The following is a 21,973-nucleotide window of genomic DNA, read 5'->3' as shown; positions in this document are numbered from 1 at the left end:
TACTTCGCTCTTTCTGGCGACCACCGCGCTTCGGCACTGTAATCGGTCTAGCTCCTAAACTACTTCTCAGCCCATTATGAAACTTCGCAGGAATTATCTATACAATAGGAGCTATTTTTAGAAAAAAAATAAAAAAAATATAAATATGCCAACTTTGTGAAATTCAAGTTTGAAACTTTCAAACATATTTTTTTCAAAGAAAAAAAAACATTTTTCAATTTCCAAAAATACAATAAAAAAGCTCATTAAATGAAGTATTTATTTCATTGCTTTATTTATTTTATTGTAACATTTAAAAACTTGATAATTGGATTCGAAGTGGCGTATACCAGCCGGCCAGTCAATACTTCAAAGTCCTTTAACTCGCTTACCAGGCTTTACACTTTAATAATATTTTGTATCTGGATCGAGGACATATACAGGTATAACATAATCAAATATTACGAAAATCTGAGACATCGAGTTTTTTTTCGTGCCCGCTTCACGTGGAATGCCCCTATTGGTAAGCATTGTGGTTGTTAGGTTTGATGGTAATACTTGCTTACTAAGTTTAATAGGCTCTATAGTAGAGCAGAAAGGGGCGGAGAGTGGCTGGAAACGTGCATTTTGTGGAATTAGTTTGATTTTCAGCAATAGTTTGACTAAAAAATATTTAAACTTGACATAAGTCAATAACCTTTCGTACTAATTAACTGCAGTCTGCGTGTGTTGTTGTACTATAGGTACACAAAAAGAACAAAGACAAATACAAAATGTCAATCTTGCTAATAAGAATAACAGACATCCTTAAATAAATAAAATATTATATGGACACAGGAAAATATGTTATACAGAAAAGATAGAGGTGGTTTTATGGTATTTTCAGATATTTATTTTAGTTTAGTTTAAAATTTACTATATTGTTGTATAGATACAAAGTTTTAATAAAATCGTTTAAGATCAATTAAGCATATCTTTCGAAATATAGAAAATATCTATAAATTATTACATACTACATTTTATTTGCTGTATGTTTACAAATTCCAATTCCTATTAAGATATCTAGAGCATACAAAGTCCTACTGACACCCGTTATTATTGAACTGGGTCTCCAAATTCAATATTATTCACATGCCCCGGCCTATGAATACGAGCCGAGGACGTGATAATTGGAGACGGCCGTATGACCCGTTACATTTCCTAAAATACAACGTTATGGTAAACAAATGCACCAAGAATGTGTCATACGATGTTAATTATCGGCCCTATAAAACACGGACACAGACTCGTATGCGGATAAACTGGGATTAACTACCGTACGCTTTAGTACTTCAGTACAAAATGTATTTCAAGATTTATGTCATAATTCTGCTGGTTACTCTAGTAGCAATTGTTCAAGGGTCTCCTGTAGGGGGCTCGAAGTTAACAGCTGTGCAAAATCGCGGTGATGAAATGATGGAAGCAGCGGAGTCGCAAAACCCTTTTCTGCCGCGATTCGCCATGAAGAAACTCAAGGAGAGGCGAGAGAAAGCTAGAGCCCAAAGGAGAAACTATCAAGGACAGAGAAGGGTTAATCCACGATATCGTCAACCGTGCCCGCAAAATGGATTTGTTTATTATGTAAGTATGATTATTTATTTAAGGGAATAAATCTCAAATTGTTTGTCTAATTTTTATGCGAGGTATAAATATTTCGTAGTTCAAACGGAATTAGTGAATATAATTGAATATCTGGGAATTTGACATTTTAAAATTTGGATTTTAATCAAGATACTTGACAGTGGGAGAAAATGAATTTAGCTTAGTTCTTAATGCATGGGGGTATGTATTTACTATCATCATTTTGTATTATTTATAGATTTTAGTATTAAAATTATAAATTTCATATTATAGTAGCAAAGGGGATTTCTAAAATTAAATAGGTACTATATGTAACTTTTGGTGTTGAATTAAATCACGACAAGAATGGATAACCGGTAAGGTAATATTTTTGAGGAAAAGCCTTATATGGACTGCTGCGAAGGAGATAGCTTGACAATTACTTTGGGGTACCAAAAGACATAGCATTAATTATTGTCTCCATAGATGTAAATGCTAGCACCAAATTTCATACTTTAAGCCTTTTACACTAAACTACGAATAATTATTAAGTATAGTTATACTTATTTTCTGCTCAAAGTTTGTGTGAAAACCCCTGCTAAATATTTAAACAAACAATCACTTAGGGTAACGGACACCTTTCTTTGACCTAGAACCTATGCAATATAAGAGCATCAGTCTCTGAAAATTTTAAATTCGTGATTTGTTCGTGACCAAGTAATATTTGTTTCAGAAGAAATGAAGACTAGGACAGTTTTGTTATTATACGTGGGATTTGTTAGTGTTATTGCAAATCCTGCATCAAAGGAAACGGCTGACGCAGAGAATGATAAGACACCATTATTAGAAACTATAGAACCAGAAACAACTTTTGTAGATGAGTCTTCGTCAATAGCCAATAGTGAAACACCAAGTGACAATGGGGTGAAATTTGAAATTTCTGAATCAGTACCTAATATTGAGGAAAACATTGTAGCGACATTCAACTCAGCGGACGAAGACGCCATTGAAGAAAATATTATTAATCCCCCAATGGATGTATTCCCGCAAATGGAGACTGACTTGAATGTAAATTACGAACCAATATTTGATGACTCATATAGATTTGTCTCCATGAACAAAGTTCAAGATGAAATCATGGAAACCGCAGCAGGTTTTGCCCCCTTGCCATTTTTTAGGAAGAGGCAGAAGCCGCGTCGTCGTTACGTTACCAGAAGAAATTTTAGAAGAAATCCTTACAGAAATGCACACTTCTTTTACCCATACTACGGTTTTTACTATAATCCAAGCTCTCTAAGATATTTTTATTAATTTTTAACATATTTTTCAGGTAATATTAGTGTACATTTGTGGAAACAACCACACGCGAAGCATTTATTGTAAAACTATACTTGCCGGTGGAAACGTCATTAGATTATAACAAACAGGGTATAGGAAACTATTTTGTATTTTTATGATATTTATTTATAAAAAATCATTTATCTTTAAACATAAATGCCTTATCAATATAATCAATTCAATACCATTATTATATAAATTCACCTATTTACATTAATTGTAAATTGTATTTTGTTTGCTATGTGTCACTTAGGAATATTGTTGTACACAAAGTTGTATTACATTCATGGCAGTTATTTCAAAGTGGTTCTTTTGTTAACAATAACCAGTAACATGTGAACTTATGTAAACTACGTCTTTTATATTTTTAAGGTATGACACCACCACTTCGCCCTCCTATAACATTTATACGAATCACAATTTGTTAAATACATAATTATTATAAACGTGGTCGTTAAAACATGAAATACGTTATATTATTAAATATTTAAAAAGAAGAGAGAATTGTATTCATTCGGATCATAACTTAAATAAATATAGTTTATAAATAACAAAAGCTTTTAATACTAAACACATATTCACGGCTAGAACAATCAATGGCTATACGGTAATTATTTCAAAACTGGTGAATAGTTTTTACCGGTACATAAAAGTGCCAGAGCTACTTGCATTGGCGGGGAGGTCAACCTGTTCTCATTTGCCAGGCCCGACGAGGGCTTCGTCCATGAGCTCGTCATCGGTGATACAGGGAGAATTTGAATGAGGCGATGCGGCGATTAAAGGCGATGGAGCCGGACTTTTAGCTAATTGTAAAGCTAGAGCAGGCGACGCCGGGTATACAGGTCGAACAGCTACCATTCCGGATACCTTGCTTCCTGAGGAGGAGGAAAAGTCGAGAAGCATTTCAGCGGCTTCTTGCGGTGTGGTAGCCCCGCTTCTCGCCACGGACCCGCTAGCTGGAGGTTTCATACATGAATCCGCGCCTTTCCTGTCTTCTGTGCTGCCTTTAGGTGCGGGAAACCCCTTCGCCATATCAGTTTTGAAATCAAGGGGCATCATAGGAAAGGGCCCTGAGCAACTTTCTTTGACGTCGTCTTTATTTCGTTGGGGACTTTCCCCCTTAGCTATACTATCTGTTAAGGCTTTTGAATATTCCAGTGGTCTGTCTGACATCGGTTTGGGTACATTTAAAGGGTAACCAGATTTTTGTAGCGAATCCACAGTTCGATTTGGATTATCAAAATGAGAAAAAGCATACTTATTTTGTTCTAAATTGCGAGTGAAGTCATTTACTAAGGAACGGCTGTCATATTGTGCTGCTGGACTATTTTTGTCGGGAGTGTTTTGGTTTTTTAACTTGGGTATTTGAAATTTACTCGTGTCTAGAGGTTTGATTAGACCTTCAACGAGAAAATTTGCGTCTTTAGATTTGTACCTGTCTCCGTCTACATCATCGCGTGAACCACTAGGACTAGAGTGCCGTTCGGACTTTGAAGAAAATATTGATTTTTCCGAATTACTCATTAGTTTAGTCCTAGCCTTTTCCCTTTCTCGATCTCTTATGATTTTAGCAAGATCAGAGCTGCTGCTTTTGGGAGAACCTGAACTAGACTTAGAAGCAGATTTTGAAAGGTTTATACCAGCACTACTGCTGCTTGATGACTTTGAATAAGGCACTTTAGGCATGTTTGGGTTTGAGCCTGCTGACTCCGAAGGGCTCATGTTAGATTTAGGTGGCGTCGAGCCGGGTGTTATGCTACCGGATTTAGATGACTGCATCGCCTGTGTTTTTTTTGAGGCCGGCCCACTTATAACGCCAGGTTTAAGTCCTGTGTGCGTTTTGGGTGAACCTTGACTAGGAGGCGTGAGTTGAGGAGACGACTGTTTACTCGAACTTGAACTGCTGTAATTTAACTTTGAACTACTGCTCGATGACTCCTTACTCCTAGTTTTATTAATTGTAATTTTCATACCATCCGAACTGGGCTTGACCATATATTCCTGATTTTTGCTTTCACTGAGTTTCGTACTGCCACCTGGTAAACTGTTTTTTTGATCAGAAAATTTATTAACACTACTCGAAGATCCACTAGATTTAGAACTTAAATCCCCGTCACCACCACAATGTTGGGCAGATTTAAGTTTATCTATAACAGCACTTAGGGAACCTTTTCTATTACGAGCTTGACTTGCGTTTGGCTTGACTTCTACATTTGGTGGGGATATTAACGGTTCAGTAACAGAACTGTCACAAGATACGGGCGTTATTTCCAACTGTTTTAACTTTATGGGGTTTTTTAATTTCGGACTACTTCTACCGGAACTAGAAAAAGACAAACCAGAATGTTTCTTTTCTTTGTCTCTTGATGACATTGAGCTGGACCCGTAACTATCTTTAGAAATCTTTTTTGAGAGGTCGTAACCCGTAGTGCCAGATTTGCCAGATGGTGAGCCGCTAGTTGCCGACTTTAAAGCCGACATGCTAGGTTTTCCTGAACCTGACGAACTGTGTTTCGGTGAGGATATACTATGGTTTTTTGGACTCGAGTATCCAGGAAAATGTTTAGGGCTATTCTGAACTGGAGAATGCCGGGGGCTACTGTGGTGGCTAGACGATCCCGAGGGTTTGCCTAGGCCCTTTACTGTACTGGGGCTCGGAGACTTTGTTATAGACACAGAGCGACCGTGAGTCGGACTTGGACTAAATTTTCTAAGCAGAGAGTTTGGGGACGTGGGCCTTAAAGGGGATCCGTCAGTAGGCTTGATGCTCACCGAGACAGGCTTTGTTAACGGATCTTGTTTGGGCGGAACTTTTTCCGGGGGCCCCATAGAGTCGTCCCGCCTCCGTTTCTTTTTCTTTTCTTTGCTCCTTTCTTCTCCGGATTTGCTTGACTTCTTTTCAGATCTGATTCGGTCATCCATTGATTTCATTTGCGATGATGTTATGGGTGTTATTGTGATCGAGCTGGGCAGGGCAGCCGGTGCCGCTGAACTGATCGGAATTATCTCTATCCCGGGCCTGCGATCCAAACAGAGCATTGAAGATAAACTCGATCCAGATCCTGTCGCTCCTGTACCTGAGGGAGTGGAACCTATAGGGGTAATGCTAACCGACGACGGCATGTACGACTTCCCTTCGGTTAAGTCTAATAGTAGGGACGACGTATTCCTTCTTACTTCTGGTTCTTTATTTTTAAGCTTTTGCCTTTTGTGATCAGACTTCTGAAAAGAATTCCTGTAACAACAGAATACAAAAGTATCAATACATGCCTTTCTTATAAATATTTTAGCGCATGGTACTTAATTTCTAATAAATATTTTGGCACAACCATGCACTGTACTGACAAATATAATTACTAACCTAATCAAGTCTTCAACGTCTCCATCGTTGGAGTTGTCCATGTCGGAGGAGGTCCGGTTGTCCTGGCCACCTAGCGCATCTGTAGCATCCATTCCAGACAGTTCCAGATCCGACGCGAATTCGTTTTGCGATACGGACGACTCTTGACCCTCTATGTCTTCGTTCGTCGAGTTACTGTTGATTGTATTGTCGTCTTCGTTGACGTAGGCGTCTGAGTTGTCACTCTCACTGTCAGAGTCCATCATGTCACTGAGGCCAGGCTTGCCCTTTTTTGGACCGGTGGGCCACGCATCGGAATCGGCTTTCCGCTTTTTTGATTTCCGCTCCTCTATTATTTGCGCTTTACTCTCGCTAGCAGCAGAGTCTTGGCACATCATTGATAAGTGATGTTGCTGCTCCGAGAGGTACGTGCCTGTTGGAAAAAAAAAAAAAGAGTTCTTTCAAGGTCATGAAATCAATGTACTTTGTACACCGTCCTCATTTTAAGATAATGTGCCCTACCATTTATGATGATTTCAATAAATGAATGCAGGCATTAGTTACTGGTACTTAATAGTATAGGCCTGTCCACACTGAGTAAAATCTAAAAGCAAATATCCTGAGCGACTAGTTGTGATAAGTCACGCGATCCTTCCATCTTGGATAATTGTTACTGTGCTGTACTGTTTAAGCATGTTTTTTTAAATTTCGTCAATTTCTATCGAATGGTCTAGAAACATTATTATTGTGGATTTAATGAAGTTTGTTAACGTACCTGATTGCCTCGCGAGTGTGGTCGGTTCGTGTTTGGCGCGTTCGCCCCCGGGGTCGATGCCCCCCACGCCATAGCTAAAATTTTGCTCTAGCGCCGAATAACCGCCGTTCATTTGTTTCGTGGCCGCCTCTCGATCCCAAATCTTTATCAATGACCTGAGAAGAAAAATATAGTGCTGATCTATATCGTAGGTATTACGTGACGTAAAACTGATAAGGCACTGTGTTGATGAATATTACATTAATAGCATTATAATAAACTATGGTTTAGTTCATAGCTGGCAGCTTCGCATAGTTGAAAGTCGGAAAACATTTGTTGGCTGGATGGCATGAGCAGTTGGTAGTCAACTATGTGCGCATAATTCACAGACACGTTGCCGAGTAGCTTCGTCCTTACCTCAAAGTGATCGGTATCGAGTGGCTCTTCTGCAGCACCTTAGTGATGTAGTCGTCGACGTGGTCGCGCGCGGGCGTGTTGAGCGTGTACACGCATGCGCGCGGCGACGCCGGGTCCGACAGCTCCAGCTCCACCGTCGCCATGCTCTCCTCCAGCGGGTGCTCCAGCGAGATCGATATGTGTTGCCATGACAACGCGCTCACTTCGAACATCAACACGCTCTCCAATTCCACCACTATGGAAGAACAATATACACGTATTTTGTTTCATTTAAATAACAGAAACGAGCACACAGTATAATACAGCGAAATATTTATTTTAATTTTCGTTATGTAACACTCCCCGAGTCGCTGTAGGCACTTATTGTGGTTAGATTAGCCCAGTAGCAGAGGGTGGTGGTACCTTGCTTGGTCTGCAGACGCACGCAGCTGGCGAGCAGCGCGTTGAAGAGCGCCTGCTGGCGGAGGCAGGCGAGCAGCGCCGGCACGTGCGACGGGTGCGTGAACGGCACGCTCGACACCACGCACGCCTCCAGCCCGCGCGACTCGCACACGAAGTAGCACTGCGTCTGGTCCGGCAGGTTCTGCGCATACGCACGACCACTGTAAGGATACTGTCTGGCCGCGGGCGACTATAATTTATTAGATACAAATGATCGCAAAAGCCGATGGTGACTGTCAAGTTAAAGCCTGTGGCGCCTACGACCCTCGCACAGGTCCTGGTCCCCAGGCGCATGGCCGGCACGCCCCACTTTTAAGCTAGTACTGACTGGAAATTCCTATCGTGAACTCTCAAACTTGCAGAAAAAAATTACAAGAGATAAATAGATTAACAGGAAAAGTCGGAGTCTCTTATTAAATCTCGTAGGAAACCTATTTACGAGTATAATGGGTTATTTGGAAAACACTACTGCTAACATCCGATTTTAAGCAACAAGGACGAACCCGTTTAATTGAGCGTATACTTACACATTGGAGCATGAGAACCATACATAATAATATTGCATCTTTAACTCACCACAAAGAGTCCTTTGCTGAGGTTGAGCTCGACGGTCTTGCCGGGTGTCAGTTTGTTGTACGCTTGCTGTGCAACCAGACCCAGCATGGGTTTCGCGTTGGCCCAGTCTCCTGCCACTTCCACCTTGAATTAAACACATTACATTGCATAATGATTTCTTATATTTACACGAATGTTTTACGTTAAAATAAAATTAGTTTTAATACTATTATTTTTTCCTAACGTTTCGAAGTCTGCAGGCTTCATGGGCACTGGGGCCGAAAAGTCTGGAATATAGTTTTATATCAACATTACATTGTCTTCAATGCTGAAATTATGTTTGCAACACATTGATTGCAAAAGTAATTTAAACATCTTGATAAGTTTAATGTTTTCAAGAGTACAATAACCAAATTAATACAGCCGAACATACATTAGTATTTAATAAGATGAAAACTAGGAAATATACAAAATGCGGCCCGAGGTTAGTAAAAGTAATATAAAGTACCTCAGTGGTTGCATGTATAAGCTTCGCTAGTCCTGAGCAAAGCGGTGTGGGCTGTGAGAGCTTCAACGTGAAACAAGCGGGCAGCATCGCACTGTTCTGAGGCACCAATTGAGCATATATTGGAACATTTCTGAAAAACAAAATACCACCATTATTCAAATATAGAGGTAATATGTCAATTTTCTCAAGACTGTATCATATCGCAAATCGACTACAAAACATTTGTAACATACATCAAATTAGAAAATAAACGCAGTTCGTTAAAGTTTTTTATTTGAATTTACCTGTGTTTATATTTTAAAACACGCTTTTTTCGGAATGTAAATTTTTAACCAAGTTATAATATTTGGGCAAAAATAGTAGTAACATACCCTTTTCCTGATCGTGCTCCGTTTGATATAATAGCCGATAGCTGCAGTTTATTCGCAGTAGAACCTTCGAGTAACACTGTAGCCGACTGTCCTATAGGGGTGTGTGAGGGAGCCACTAGCGACGCTAATCCATTGGAAGCAGATGGCTTGCCCAATGTAAGAAGATCCACAGTGAGGGGCTGTAAGCCTTTATCTTTGTCTAGCAGCTCGTACGGCGATACGAAATACGTCAGTCGCATTGCGTGACCTGCAAAATATTTTTGTTTAAAAATAAAATACTTTATTTATCACGTAGGCGAACAAAGTTGCACTTATGATACGTCAAAACAAAGAATAAGAATAATTATTATTTCTAAACAACTATTAAAATCACTTATATAACTATGGAGATTTTAAATTAGGGATAAAGTTTATACAAAAGATTAGGTACAAAGTACGAAGTAACCAGCTCGGGCTGGCAAGTAGGGGAAATAGAAGGGTAACGCGTCGCGATCCTCACCGGTGAGGACATGAGCCCTAGCCTAGCTAACCTACCAGCCTTTCACTAGCTACCTAAGTGATGACTACCCGAAGAAGAAAGGCAGAAAGAAACTCCGGGCTTTCTTTTTTGTCATCAATTGTTCAGTACTTCTTTTGTATTTTTTCCAAGTCTTTCTTGTACATAGTCACAATAGTTATATAAGCTAATGCACGCACATCACCGTTAACATGGGATAAGATGAAATCCAATCGACTAAACCTGGAGCGGCATAAAATAAAATTAGCGATAGCAAATAAAAGAGAACATAGATTCATACTTAAATAACGGCGTACAGCGTGCATTCGCCTACATTTACAATCATAGTTTTCAATCATGAGAAAAGAAAAAAATAGTGATATTGAACAGGCAAACACAACATGATCGGGTGGTCGTCTTTCAAAAATTACATTTCATTAAGATATGATATGATTATGTCAAATTAGAACTATAGAAATGTCATTATTATATAAAAAAAAGCATGTGAGACATGTAACAAAGACATTTTAGGCAGTTAATTAATTACTAATGTGTGCTAACATGGTGGGTCATTGTGTGCAGGACAAACTTTCCAAACCGTCTTATCATTAAGGTAATCAGATACAGTATAGTATCCTTTACACATTAATTCACGCTTAACATAACACTTGAATTTTTGTTCGGTCAAATTGGTAACTTCGAAGGGAAGTTTATTATAGAACTTAATGCTATTAACTAAGAAAGATTTATTGGTTTTACAGAGCCTATGATTAGGGACAACCAATTTATTTTTATTTCTGGTATTTAGACTATGCAAGTCACTGTTTTTAATAAAAGTACTAAGGTTTTTACGTACGTACATTATATTCTGAAAAATATATTCGGCCGGCAAAGTCAGTATATTCACCTCCTTAAACATTTGCCTAAGGGAATCATGAGAGCGAAGGTTGTAAATAGCTCTAATCGCTCGTTTCTGCAAGATAAAAATGGTCTGCAGATCTGCAGCAGAGCCCCACAGAAGAATACAATAGGACATAATGCTGTGAAAGTATGCAAAATACACTAGCCTTGCCGTAGCCACGTCAGTTAATTGTCTAAACTTCCTAATAGCAAACACGGCAGAGCTCAGTTTACTAGAAATTTTTTGAATATGGGGGCCCTATTGCAATTTACTATCGATTGAAACCACGAGGAAGACCGTTCAGGGAACTAATACTAATTTATCCCCATCTAAATCAATATTTAGTTCCTTTTTTATAGTCAGTAACGAAAATCTGACACATTTCGTTTTTGCGGCATTTAAAAGTAAATTATTAGAAGAGAACCAGTCAGAAATCAAACTAAGTACTTTATGTGGCTCACCGAGATTCTCATCCCTTCTATTTAACTTAAAAATAATCGAAGTGTCGTCAGCGAACAATACTACATCTGCCATATTATCAACCATGTAAGGCAGATCATTTATGTAAACTAAGAATAGGAATGGACCCAATATGGAACCCTGGGGAACCCCAATTCTAACTGCGGACCCGGCAGAGGAGACGTTGTCGATAAATACCTTTTGATTTCGACCTGATAAATATGAAGATATTAGTTTAAGTCCAATTCCTCTAATACCATAATAATGAAGCTTTAAAATGAGGGTTTTGTGATCGACGCAATCGAATGCCTTAGAAAGATCACAAAAGACCCCCAGTGCATCCTGGGATCCCTCCCAAGCATCTAACACAGCTTTGACTAAAGCACGTCCAGCATCTTGCGTGGATCTGCCTTTTGTAAAGCCGAATTGTCTATTATGTAAGATCCCATTTTTATTAAAAACACCAGCATTTGGTTAAGCATTAGTTTTCAAATACCTTACTTAAGGCTGGTAAAATAGAAATAGGTCTGAAATTAGAGGGGTGTTAGAACAACCTGCTTTAAAAATTGGTACTACTTTACTAACCTTCATAAGATCAGGAAATATGCCGTCTCTGACGCAGCAGTTAAAGATTTCCGCAAGAATTGGGGCAATGTTGTCTATTACTGACTGCAACGCTTTAACAGATAAACCCCATAGGTCTTCAGTACTCTTCATGTTTAAGCTCTTAAATACTTTTATTATATCAGAGTGCGTGACAAACTCAAATTCGAAATTTGGAATCGACAGATCAACATTTTGTTTTAAGAACGACTCAGCTGCCCCTGGTGAGGATGGCAGACATTTTGTCGTTTCAAAAGGTATGTTAGTAAAAAATGTTCAAAGTAATTAGCTATTCTATATTTATCTGAAACTAGCTCGTCATTAATGTTCAATAAAATCTTGTCATTAGTTTTATTTTGCCAGTTTCAGTATTAATAATTTTCCAAGTAGTTTTAATTCTATTATCTGAGTTTTTAATATGACTACTGATATAGGCAGCTTTAGCATACCTACATACACGTTTAAAAATTTGAGAGTATGTTCTCACATAATTATTAAATTCGACATTGGGTGTAAAGGACCTTCTGTCATATAATTCATAGAGAACATCTCTACTACGTCTAATACCGTTTGTTGCCCAAGCACTGAATGATATTTTATTTTTTAGTGGCACTGATTTTACACTACATGTTTTATTAAATATGTTTGTAATACCATTTAATAATGTTTTAAACATATTATTTGGGTTGTCTGAACCGCAAGTCAGCATAGGCAACACCAAATTAAGCCTAGCACTAAATTTCTGTAGATTATATTGGGTTAGGGGTCTAAATTGTACTATGTTCTTACTTCTATTGCTTTCACAATTCAGTTTGACCATTTGACATGTGTGGTCTGAGCGAACGCCAGCTAATAATTCTTTAGAGTTAATTTTAAAATTTGAAATAACATTATCAATACAGGTAGCTGAAGTTGTAGTTAATCTAGTCGGCTCGAGAAATTGACAGTTTAGATTAAATGATTGAAGTAAATTCAAAAAGTCTTTTATCTGTGGAATCCACTAGCAAATCTATATTAAAGTCCCCACAGACTAAAATGTTATTATTCATTTTAAGTTTTTAAGAATATCCTCCATTTTAGAAATAAATGCCAATATACTTGATGAAGGAGGCCTATATACACACAATATAATATAACCACTGGTCTCTGCACACGCGACCTCACACACTCGTTCTACAGAAAGTTTTACAATATCCTGCCTATCCTTGTGAGAGACACCATCCTTGATGAGGATCATGGTGCCTCCACCTTCTGCTGATATCCTAAAGAACGAGCTGGCGACTCTGTAGCCACTAACACTAAATGCCATTTTATCTGCTTTTAACCATGTCTCCGTAAAACATAAAATATCAATATTATATTTTTCTGCTAATAATTCTATGTCAAGTATTTTGCCAGAGAAACGATTTATATTTTGATGAGTTAATATTAAGTCACTTTTCTCTGTTGTCATAACTAATTGTTTAAATTATTTACTACACTTATATTAGTAATACTACTAAAACATGTAGTAATGGAGGACTTCGTCATAGTACTTATGACTGAGTTAATATTAAATGCTAACAATGTAGCAATCTTAACTTTAACTAATTTTGACAGATACATAGTATCTCTAGTCAATGAAAATCTACAATTGTCTGTAAATTTATTTATGTCAAAAATAACAGTTTATCACTATAGTGACTTACTAAAAATTGCATATGATTGTTTAACATGTGAATGTGCTTATTTAACCTGTCTGGTACATTGGCCAGAAAGGGAAATGCACATAATATTACTTTTTACAATTTAATTTGGTCATAGAGGCAATGCTTTCTGTAATATCCCTTTTACATAAGTTCTCACTATTGCCCACTAAAAGAGCAATACAAGACTGAGAACTATATTTTTACTTATTAAACATTTAACAATATCCTTATAGTGCATTCCTGACAGGCAGTTATTAGTAACAGAGTGCTCGAGACTGTTACTTAGCAATGTACCAAAACCTTTCCCTATGTTATCTGAAAATACCACCGTAGAAAATCCCGCACAATGGGTCTCTTCTTTAGCGTTACTCATATTGGTAGACTGGTGGTTTAACTGACCGATACACTGAACATCACCCATGACAATCTTTTCTGTGTCAAGCAAAGACACAGTGCACTCAGATGCCATGTTTATATAATAAGCATGAAAAATCCGACAATAAGCAGTCCTCAGTATATGTGGGTTATTATCAAATGGGTAGAAAAGGCCTTGGACTGTGTATGCAGGGTACTGATGATGTCTTCTCAAAGTCGTAATGGCAACTCAGTGTATGTAACAGCTTCATCTTGTTGAAGTACAAAAAATATTTCTCATTTATTTTAGTACCATATTTGATGTAAGGGAATTTGTATGTAATAAATAAAATTTAACCTCCTCTTCGTTTTTGTAGGAAACCAATGGGACTCTTATGAACCTGTGCCCAAGGGTCCTTGATGTAGTTCTGAAGATGTCGTAAAGTGCAAAGATCTTCTTCCAGACTCTGAAGGGCACTGAATGCTTTACATTTCACCTGAAATCAATAATTCAAATTTAAAAGAACAAATATGTAATGCTTTTTTTTATTTTCTTCTCTTAAATACAAAGCTAAAGTAATTCAATTTAATTAACCAGTTTTTAAACGATAAGAATTTATACAGGATAAGATGTTTATGAACATAGAAAACAATACAATAGAAACATACCTTTTTTTCTGCATTGAGTTGATACACAGCAGTAAGTCCCTCCAACTGAGCGGTAAAGTCGGCAAAGTCTCCTCTTGATATACAATTTACCAGTTCTTCACAACTTTGCTGCTCTATCTACAATACATAACATTACTATAATAAATAAATTCATTACATTACATTAAAAAAATTAAAAAGTTTGTGAATAGACTGAGAGTACCCTGCCTTCATGATGAATTTTGACATCTTTAACTCCTCCAGATGATTCAACAAGGATTTCTAAATAAAACATATCTGATGATATAAAGAGATTCACGCCTGATGTCCCCACAACAAATTTCAATCTGAAAAACAATTTTATTAGATATCCAGTACTATTGTTTATTTAACATACTTAAATTAGAACACAAAATTGATGTATTTTCAATAAATTTTAATTGATCTTTGGTAAATCATACACTTATGGAGATAAAATATGCTCAAATGTATGTTACAAAAGTTATGGCCAAAATAGCTACATACCCAAGTTGTCTTGAAAGACATTCAAGCCTTTCTATAAGACTTTGCAGTGAAGTAATTTTTATACAATGTTGTAAGCTGTCTAGACATTTTTGGAGTATCATTCTATCTGCGCTGTCCACACCCCATCTTTTATCCTGCATATTAAAATTATCTCTTTGGATTTATGCAATTATAGACAAACTGTATTTATGGTGGCATTTATTTATTATGTACTCTGTATGTTATTTATGCCCATTATAATTATTATATTTGACATGTTGAAACTTGGTAAAAATGAAATATACAAATAACAAGACTAAAGTTGTCGACATTAAAGGCACTTTCTATTGAAATATATATAAATGATGTATATCAATAAACTGGGACTATATAATAATAAGTGCTTACACATCATCATGCCTAGTGAGCTAAATGTTTTCCATATTGATACAAGTTGTCCATAACTCAATTACATAGAAAAATTTATCTAAAATATGTTACGACTTAATGCAAATTATCTAGTTTCATGATCATCAATGTAATACTGAACTTACAACTGATCCAATTAAACTCAAAGGAAGGCCAACTATAGTAAGGATGCATTAGATCATTAATTTTACCTGAGGAGATGATATTGAAGGACTTTTGAGTATGCTCTTGACATAGCTATGCTAAAGTGATACTTATATGCTGTTGATATTGACTGATTTTGCAATTTGAAATATTAAATAGGCTCTTTAATATAAGATAATTTAAAATATAAATAGGTTTTGTAAATTAAATTAAAAAAAAATATGTTTATTTATGACATAAACATAAAAGGGAAGCTAGGACTGATTGTATGGCTTTGTCATTGAAATATATCAATTTTTATTTATTTATTTACATACTTGCTTAGCCACAAAAATAAAAGAGAAAAATACATAAATATCCAAAATTTCTTAAGGCTTAATCATATATATGGATCGCTGTCTCTCAAACTAAGCAAAAGCTATTTTAAAGCTAATTGCGAAAAGGTCTGCAGAATATAGGAACTGGCTAATGGCTTACATGTTTGCAAACTTGTCAAATACTTAACTTTTCCAAATTATGGTATATTAATGGTAGTAAATGAAACTATATATATATTTCTTAACAGTTTTTACTTTTCACCACAGAAATATAGTCATTAGTCATAGTTAACACAATTGGTTTTTCAAGAAGCTTTTTAATACATCTAGAAATTAAAGATATTGATGATATGTATGGACTAATCATCCATTGTAGTAATAGTATTTGTAATTAAATTATTTAATCATTAAAAAAAACTTATGTTGGCAACTCAATGTGCATGAGTGGTAATAAGACTCATAAAAGAAATACATATTTTATGTTTAAAGTGTATGTTGCAAGTAAAATTTACTTTCTCCATAGCCTGCATTGCAGACCAGTCACAAGATTATTAGATATCTACGTATTTACCAGTAATTTAATAAATATGAAACATTGTAAGTTTCTTTCCAATATCATGAAATGGTTGTGTATTTATACCCTAAGGGAGCTAATGGGAAGCGGCTAAATTTCTTAGGTCACATGGCTATTTAAAATAAGTTGCTATGTCTTCATAATCCATTAAGTATTATACAGGTATTCTTGTCCATATAGTCTCTCTATGTGTGGTGTTGGGGCTTTTTAGATACATATAACTATTAAGCAATAGTTACTAAAAAGTCGTGATTTTTGGGGCCTGATATAAAAAAAATATTGTTCAAACAAATGTTGGCTAAAGGATTTATACTCACCAGCATCGCCATTCTCACAGCTTTAGAGGTCTCAGACAAATTTTTGAATTGAGATGTTTTAGATCTCAATTTCTCCATAAGGATTTCCTTTTGGAGTTCCTTTGATTTATCTATCAACCCATTTGCAGAAGCCATGATTAAATTTCCGTCAGTCATTTTTTAAAATTATAGTACTTTTGGTAAAAAAAAAATGCGATAACACAAGAACAATCACTGAACGACACCGAACATCTGATTCGTATTGTCTTTTTGTTTAAATCAGTAACTTTTCACTCCCGATACATTAAAATTATAAAATTTCAACAAAACATTACTATTATATTAATAAACGCTCATAATTTGTCGTTTTATTCGATAAAAAATATTATTTTTGTGAAAAAAAGCAAGCCTGTCATTTACACGCGATGCCATTTGCTATAAATGCTATAATGCGGATAAATAACGTATGTATCCTACTATCAACACGATTGACATTTGTGGCGCTAGTATCCTTAGGATAGCTACGCGAGTGAAAGAGATAGACTGAATAGTTTCCATAATTTGCGACTGTTATCGAATATCCACAACGTAATAATGTAATTACGAGGCCAAATGCCAAATGCCAAGGGAAAGTAGGTACGTTTGAAAACCTGTGCGAGTCTATGTGATTTTGTTTAATCACGTAATGTAATGTAAAATGTCCTTAACTTGGAGAAACAATAATATTATTATTATGCTATGTTTACAATAAGAATACTGTACGTAAAAACATGCATAATTATATTTTATAAATAATTATTCAGTCTTACAAACTTGAAAACATAGTACCTAGACATATTTTGAATTTAAATAGATATGAAGCCATTTAATATTATATAACTAGCTTTTGCTCGCGGCTTCGCCCGCGTGAAGGTGTTTTCCAGGATAAAATTCCACTGTTTGATAAAAGTCTTGCTACATATTTTCCCGGTACTTATAAGTTCAAACTAATTTTATCCCCAATCTATAATTTCAGTTCAATCAGTCGAAAATCTAAGAACATTTATACAAACTTTCATCCCCTATTTTATCCCCTTAAGGGTAGAATTTATCAAAATCCTTTCTTAGGGGATGCCTACGTCATAGTAGCTTTATGCATGTAAAGTCTTAGCCCGATCCGTCCAATGGTTTGGGCTGTTCCTTGATATATCACTGTCAGTCACCTTTGAGTTATATATTATATTAACAACTGAAGTTAGCTAAAATTACAAATTGACTCTCCATTTTATTTAGAAAACGTTTGTATGGGAAATAGAAAAATGCTGTTTTGAGGATTTTCCCGGCAATTATTCGAATTTTTCTCACCTTTTAAACCTTCCCTAGACCTCCACGAATAATTCAAGACCAAGATAAGATAAATCCGTTCAGCCGTTCTGGAGTTTTAGCGAGACTAACGAACAGCAATTGATTTTTATATATATAGATTATACAAACTTAAGTATTTAGTCACAATGTCCTAAAATGTTACTCGTAGGCTGTATAGCTTTGACCTTTGCTTTTCTGGAAAGTAGTATAAAACTCCATTTTAACTCTAACGTACAAGTGTTTGTAATTTGTATATTTTCATTGATTATAACTATGGGGGTAGAGGCAAGAAGAATCATAAATGAATGAAAAACATCGTCACTAACTACAATACTTGTTATTGTCCGGTCCGGAGACAAGACCCTCATGTATATTGACAGAGATATTGTAACTTTTATCAAAACTCTTATAATTCAGTGTCGCCACCTCGTGAGTTTCATTATAGAAGAGTGAGGACCCTCATTTCATTTGTGACGTACGCTACTAGGGTGCTATCCAGGAGCTAATAACCACTACGTTAGATGCTACTAGATGGCATGCAAACTTATAATCAATTTTAAATAATAGTAATAATATGGAATTGTTATCGTGAGTATGATAGTATTCTGTGCTTACAATTACATCTGTGAGCTGTAAAGACTTGAACCTTTTTATTATTAAATACTGACGTAATGGCCTCATCCTCAGTATGATAGTGTGTAAATACATAGGTATAGCAAGAATTCGAATTTTCTGAAAAATGGCATTACATTTCGCAGGTAAATCAATCGGAATTTATCTAATACCGACATAACATAAGTGTTTTGAACGCGGACGCGTCTGAATATGATGATCAAGTTATGACTATTGTTCCTGCTTATAAAATACTAACTTTTGCTCGCGGCTTCGCTCATATGCAAGGGTTTTTCCGGGATAAAGTCCCGCTACATATTTTCCCGGCATAGAACGTAGTCTATGCCTTCCCTAGGGTCTCAAACTAGATCTCCATATCAAATGTCATCGAAATCCGTTAGGTCGTTTTTGAGTTTATGGCGTTCAGACAGGCAAACAGATGCAGTGGGGGATGGCATGTTTTATAATATATTTATTAGAATTTTTTAAGAGGAACAATTTCGTCATATGTGGTTGTTGCGTAACTTTAAACATTTACGCAGCACACGCAACGGAAGCTCTCCGATGCTCCGCTCCTATTGGTAATAGCCTGATGTTATATACCCTATGGACTATAGCCTCCCTCAATAGATATATGGGCTATCCATCAGTAAAAGAATTTTTGAATTCGCACGAGTAGTTCCTGACATTAGCGTGTTCAAATTTCAGCTTCATAGATTAATTAGTATTATTCATTTTCAATTGCATATTTTTAAGTACCTAAGAATGTTTACGATTCAACTAAGTAATCTTTTAATTTTTGCCGTGATCAATATTATCACATAAAAACAATTTTAAAGTCTTTCTGTAACGAATTTCACTAATAATGTATAAATATAGGGTAGATACTTAACTATTGAGAAGGGTATGCTAAGGTGGTTTGGGCATTTGGAGAGGATGGATGATAAGAGACTGACAAAGAGGATTTATAAGGCGATTGTGGATAGAAGAGCCCATAGGGGTCAACCGCACCAAACCTTCGAATGTCTGATATCTGACATTCTTAGTAAAGGCCAGCGGGATTTCATGAAAAGATCAATGAAATTGGAGGAAGCGAGAGAAGTATGCCAAAATCGTGCAAAGTGGCATTCCATAGTCTCTGCCTACCCCTATGGGATAGAGGTGTGATACTATGTATGTACTTTTGTAGATAACGATGCCTACCTAAAAATAGTTAAAAAAAAATCTCTGTCTGTCTTTCTATTACATTTCACTCTAAAAATGGATACCTAGGTAATTATTTGTGGCACGTGTAAAGAAGTACGGATAAAATTAGATTTTGACGAGTTTGAATCAGAAAGTGGGATGTTATTTCTTTTACACAGGACATAAGTAAATGCACGGTTGGTATGAGACGTTTAGTTTGAAAAAAAATTCTCGTGGACAGAACCGCGTGTTTTAATTGATTGTAAGTAGCTTATATTACATAAATCTATATTCATGAGAAGCTTTTCTGTATTAAAGCATCCCTAGAGTTTGGTTTCTGTTATAAAGTATTTCGGTTGTTAAACCTCGTTGCTAATTCCTTAAAGGATTGTTAAGTATATCTCGTGTTTCAGACTAGGATCATCGGTAAATTGTTGGGATTTTGTAACGTGTTATTCGGGTTATTTGATTTATAAAAATAATAGTACCTACACCTATATAACTTATTACTATAAATTATTGACACATACTCACGTCTTTTTATCCCTGAAGTTGTAGACAGAGCCGCAACTGGTCCATCCATTTTCCGTCATGTGTATTCTGTTCATGTTCATCATTCATTTATATTATATTTGGATTATATTTTGTAATTTACATTGCACACATTATTTATATCACGGTTGTACGATGAGGTTACGTACCTAGCTGTTCAGATTCGTGACGCATATGATACGGACGAGCGGTCACGAGCGTCATGATGCATATAATAGATTTAAATAAATAAAGAACACCTGTTTCATAACGTTGTATACTGTGTCTTACGCGTACGAGGTATGACTTTTTCAATACCAATGATCCTTGACGTCACATTCTTCTTTATTAATAATATTATTAACTGCCTTTCAGTGATTTATCTATTCTAGAAACTAATTACTACCGCCAGATAACTAGGAGATAGGAACTTTTTTTATAGCATAGGCAGCAAACAAGTCAGTAATTCCATGTTAAGTGATATAATATATTGTCCACAATTACTCACGGTTACTATATTATACCACAGTACTCACGGTACCATAAGCATGAATGCGCACTAGCTTAGGCAGGGAAGGAGGTCCGCCCTGTGGAATGGGGGCGTTTGGAGAATTCCACCACGGTATCCCCTGCCTGTCGTAAAAGGCGACTAATAGGGGCCATCGGGGGGTCGCCGGCGGGCAGCAGGGGGCTGTCGGCCGCTGGTGAAGGTTGTGCATGCTTAGCACATTGTGGTGACCCCCGGGATGGACGGCAGTGTGTAGTTGGCCTCATGCTGCCGTAGACGCCGAGGGCGTCCTTCGGTGCGCGGGGGCTTCTGAGCCCCCCACCCATAGGAGACGGGCCGCAAGGCGGCACCGCGCAGGGGCGGCTGCGGTCGCAGACTAGACACTTCAACGTCAGAGGAAGCCCGCAGCCGTCCCTAATGCGCCGAAGAGGGCCACCGCGGAGTTTTAGCTGGTAGGCCGTGCATAGGTTAAGTTGTATATAGGGTTAGGGACTCGGCCCGGCGGTCGCCCGAAGGTCGTCATCAAATCAGGGCGGCTGAACGCCGGGCCGTAAGGCACGGCTACCCCAGCTTAATCGCTCAGTCACTCCCCACGAAGGCTGGGCGGTAGTAATAAGGGACTTTCTCCGCGAAATCAAAAAAAAAAAAAAAAGGCAGGGAAGGAGGTGATCAATCTTGGGGAAATCTTTCGCACTACAATAGAAAGCTGTCGCTGTGTGTTGGGAAACAATGGTACTAACTCCATATGTACCTGGGTATCCCCTATACTACAATGCGACTCTGCCACTAATTTGTATAGCTTGATAACTACGCACAGAGCTCATAAAAAAATGCGACCAAAGCAAAAACTTTAGACTTAAAGTTGGTTTTAGAGCTACGTGGCTCATTATCCCGTACATACTTGTTTTTTACGAAGTTTAAAAGTGTGAGTTAGTAACCTCCACAAGAGGCGAAATTCGAAATAAATCGAGCCATATAATTTGAGTAACCTTGAGTTTCACTTTCTTTGAACATTCCGAAAAAAAAGATGGGACAGTCTTGAGAATTTGGTCTAATAACGTAAACAATAGACAGACTC

General features: G+C 36.8%; 2 protein-coding genes across 4 annotated transcripts; one reads left to right on the top strand and one right to left on the bottom strand.

Annotated features, from left to right (window-relative positions):
- Positions 1-1,236: 1,236 nt before the first annotated feature.
- LOC115456328 lies at positions 1,237-3,415 on the top strand. Of its 2 annotated transcripts, none has more exons than XM_030185357.2 (2): positions 1,237-1,599; positions 2,315-3,415. In XM_030185357.2, exon 2 carries the CDS (start codon positions 2,317-2,319, stop codon positions 2,887-2,889), a length of 573 nt encoding a protein of 190 aa, XP_030041217.1. In that variant the 5' UTR covers positions 1,237-1,599; positions 2,315-2,316; the 3' UTR covers positions 2,890-3,415. The 2 variants fall into 2 exon arrangements, with proteins under 2 accessions (XP_030041217.1, XP_030041209.1); XM_030185349.2 differs by having other exon boundaries at positions 1,240-1,599; positions 2,312-3,415.
- Positions 3,010-20,557, bottom strand: LOC115456307 (mediator of RNA polymerase II transcription subunit 1). Of its 2 annotated transcripts, none has more exons than XM_030185326.2 (13): positions 16,737-16,892; positions 14,977-15,110; positions 14,675-14,798; positions 14,473-14,589; positions 14,162-14,300; positions 9,303-9,549; positions 8,932-9,061; positions 8,445-8,567; positions 7,830-8,010; positions 7,428-7,662; positions 7,032-7,186; positions 6,278-6,689; positions 3,010-6,151 (listed from the first exon to the last, which is right to left on the bottom strand). In XM_030185326.2, the coding sequence occupies exons 1-13, from the start codon at positions 16,890-16,892 to the stop codon at positions 3,610-3,612; spliced, it is 4,695 nt and encodes a 1,564-aa protein (XP_030041186.1). In that variant the 3' UTR covers positions 3,010-3,609. The 2 variants fall into 2 exon arrangements, with proteins under 2 accessions (XP_030041186.1, XP_030041202.1); XM_030185342.2 differs by lacking the exon at positions 16,737-16,892 and adding an exon at positions 20,391-20,557 and having other exon boundaries at positions 3,610-6,151.
- Between the last annotated feature and the right edge of the window lie 1,416 nt (positions 20,558-21,973).

Source organism: Manduca sexta, chromosome 14 (genome assembly GCF_014839805.1).
Source record: "Manduca sexta isolate Smith_Timp_Sample1 chromosome 14, JHU_Msex_v1.0, whole genome shotgun sequence".
NCBI classification, from domain to species: domain Eukaryota; kingdom Metazoa; phylum Arthropoda; class Insecta; order Lepidoptera; family Sphingidae; genus Manduca; species Manduca sexta.
This window is presented reverse-complemented; position numbering and strand designations above follow the sequence as displayed.

What these genes read in the sequence shown, in the direction of transcription:
- LOC115456328 (XM_030185357.2), top strand. Translation starts at nt 2,317, where the DNA reads ATGAAGACTAGGACAGTTTTGTTATTATACGTGGGATTTGTTAGTGTT.
- LOC115456307 (XM_030185326.2), bottom strand. Translation starts at nt 16,892, where the DNA reads ATGACTGACGGAAATTTAATCATGGCTTCTGCAAATGGGTTGATAGAT. An exon ending in AACTCAATGCAGAAAAAAAG is followed by an intron (nt 14,301 to 14,472) that starts GTATGTTTCTAT and finishes TATTGATTTCAG; the next exon opens with GTGAAATGTAAAGCATTCAG. An exon ending in GACGTTGAAGACTTGATTAG is followed by an intron (nt 6,152 to 6,277) that starts GTTAGTAATTAT and finishes CTGTTGTTACAG; the next exon opens with GAATTCTTTTCAGAAGTCTG.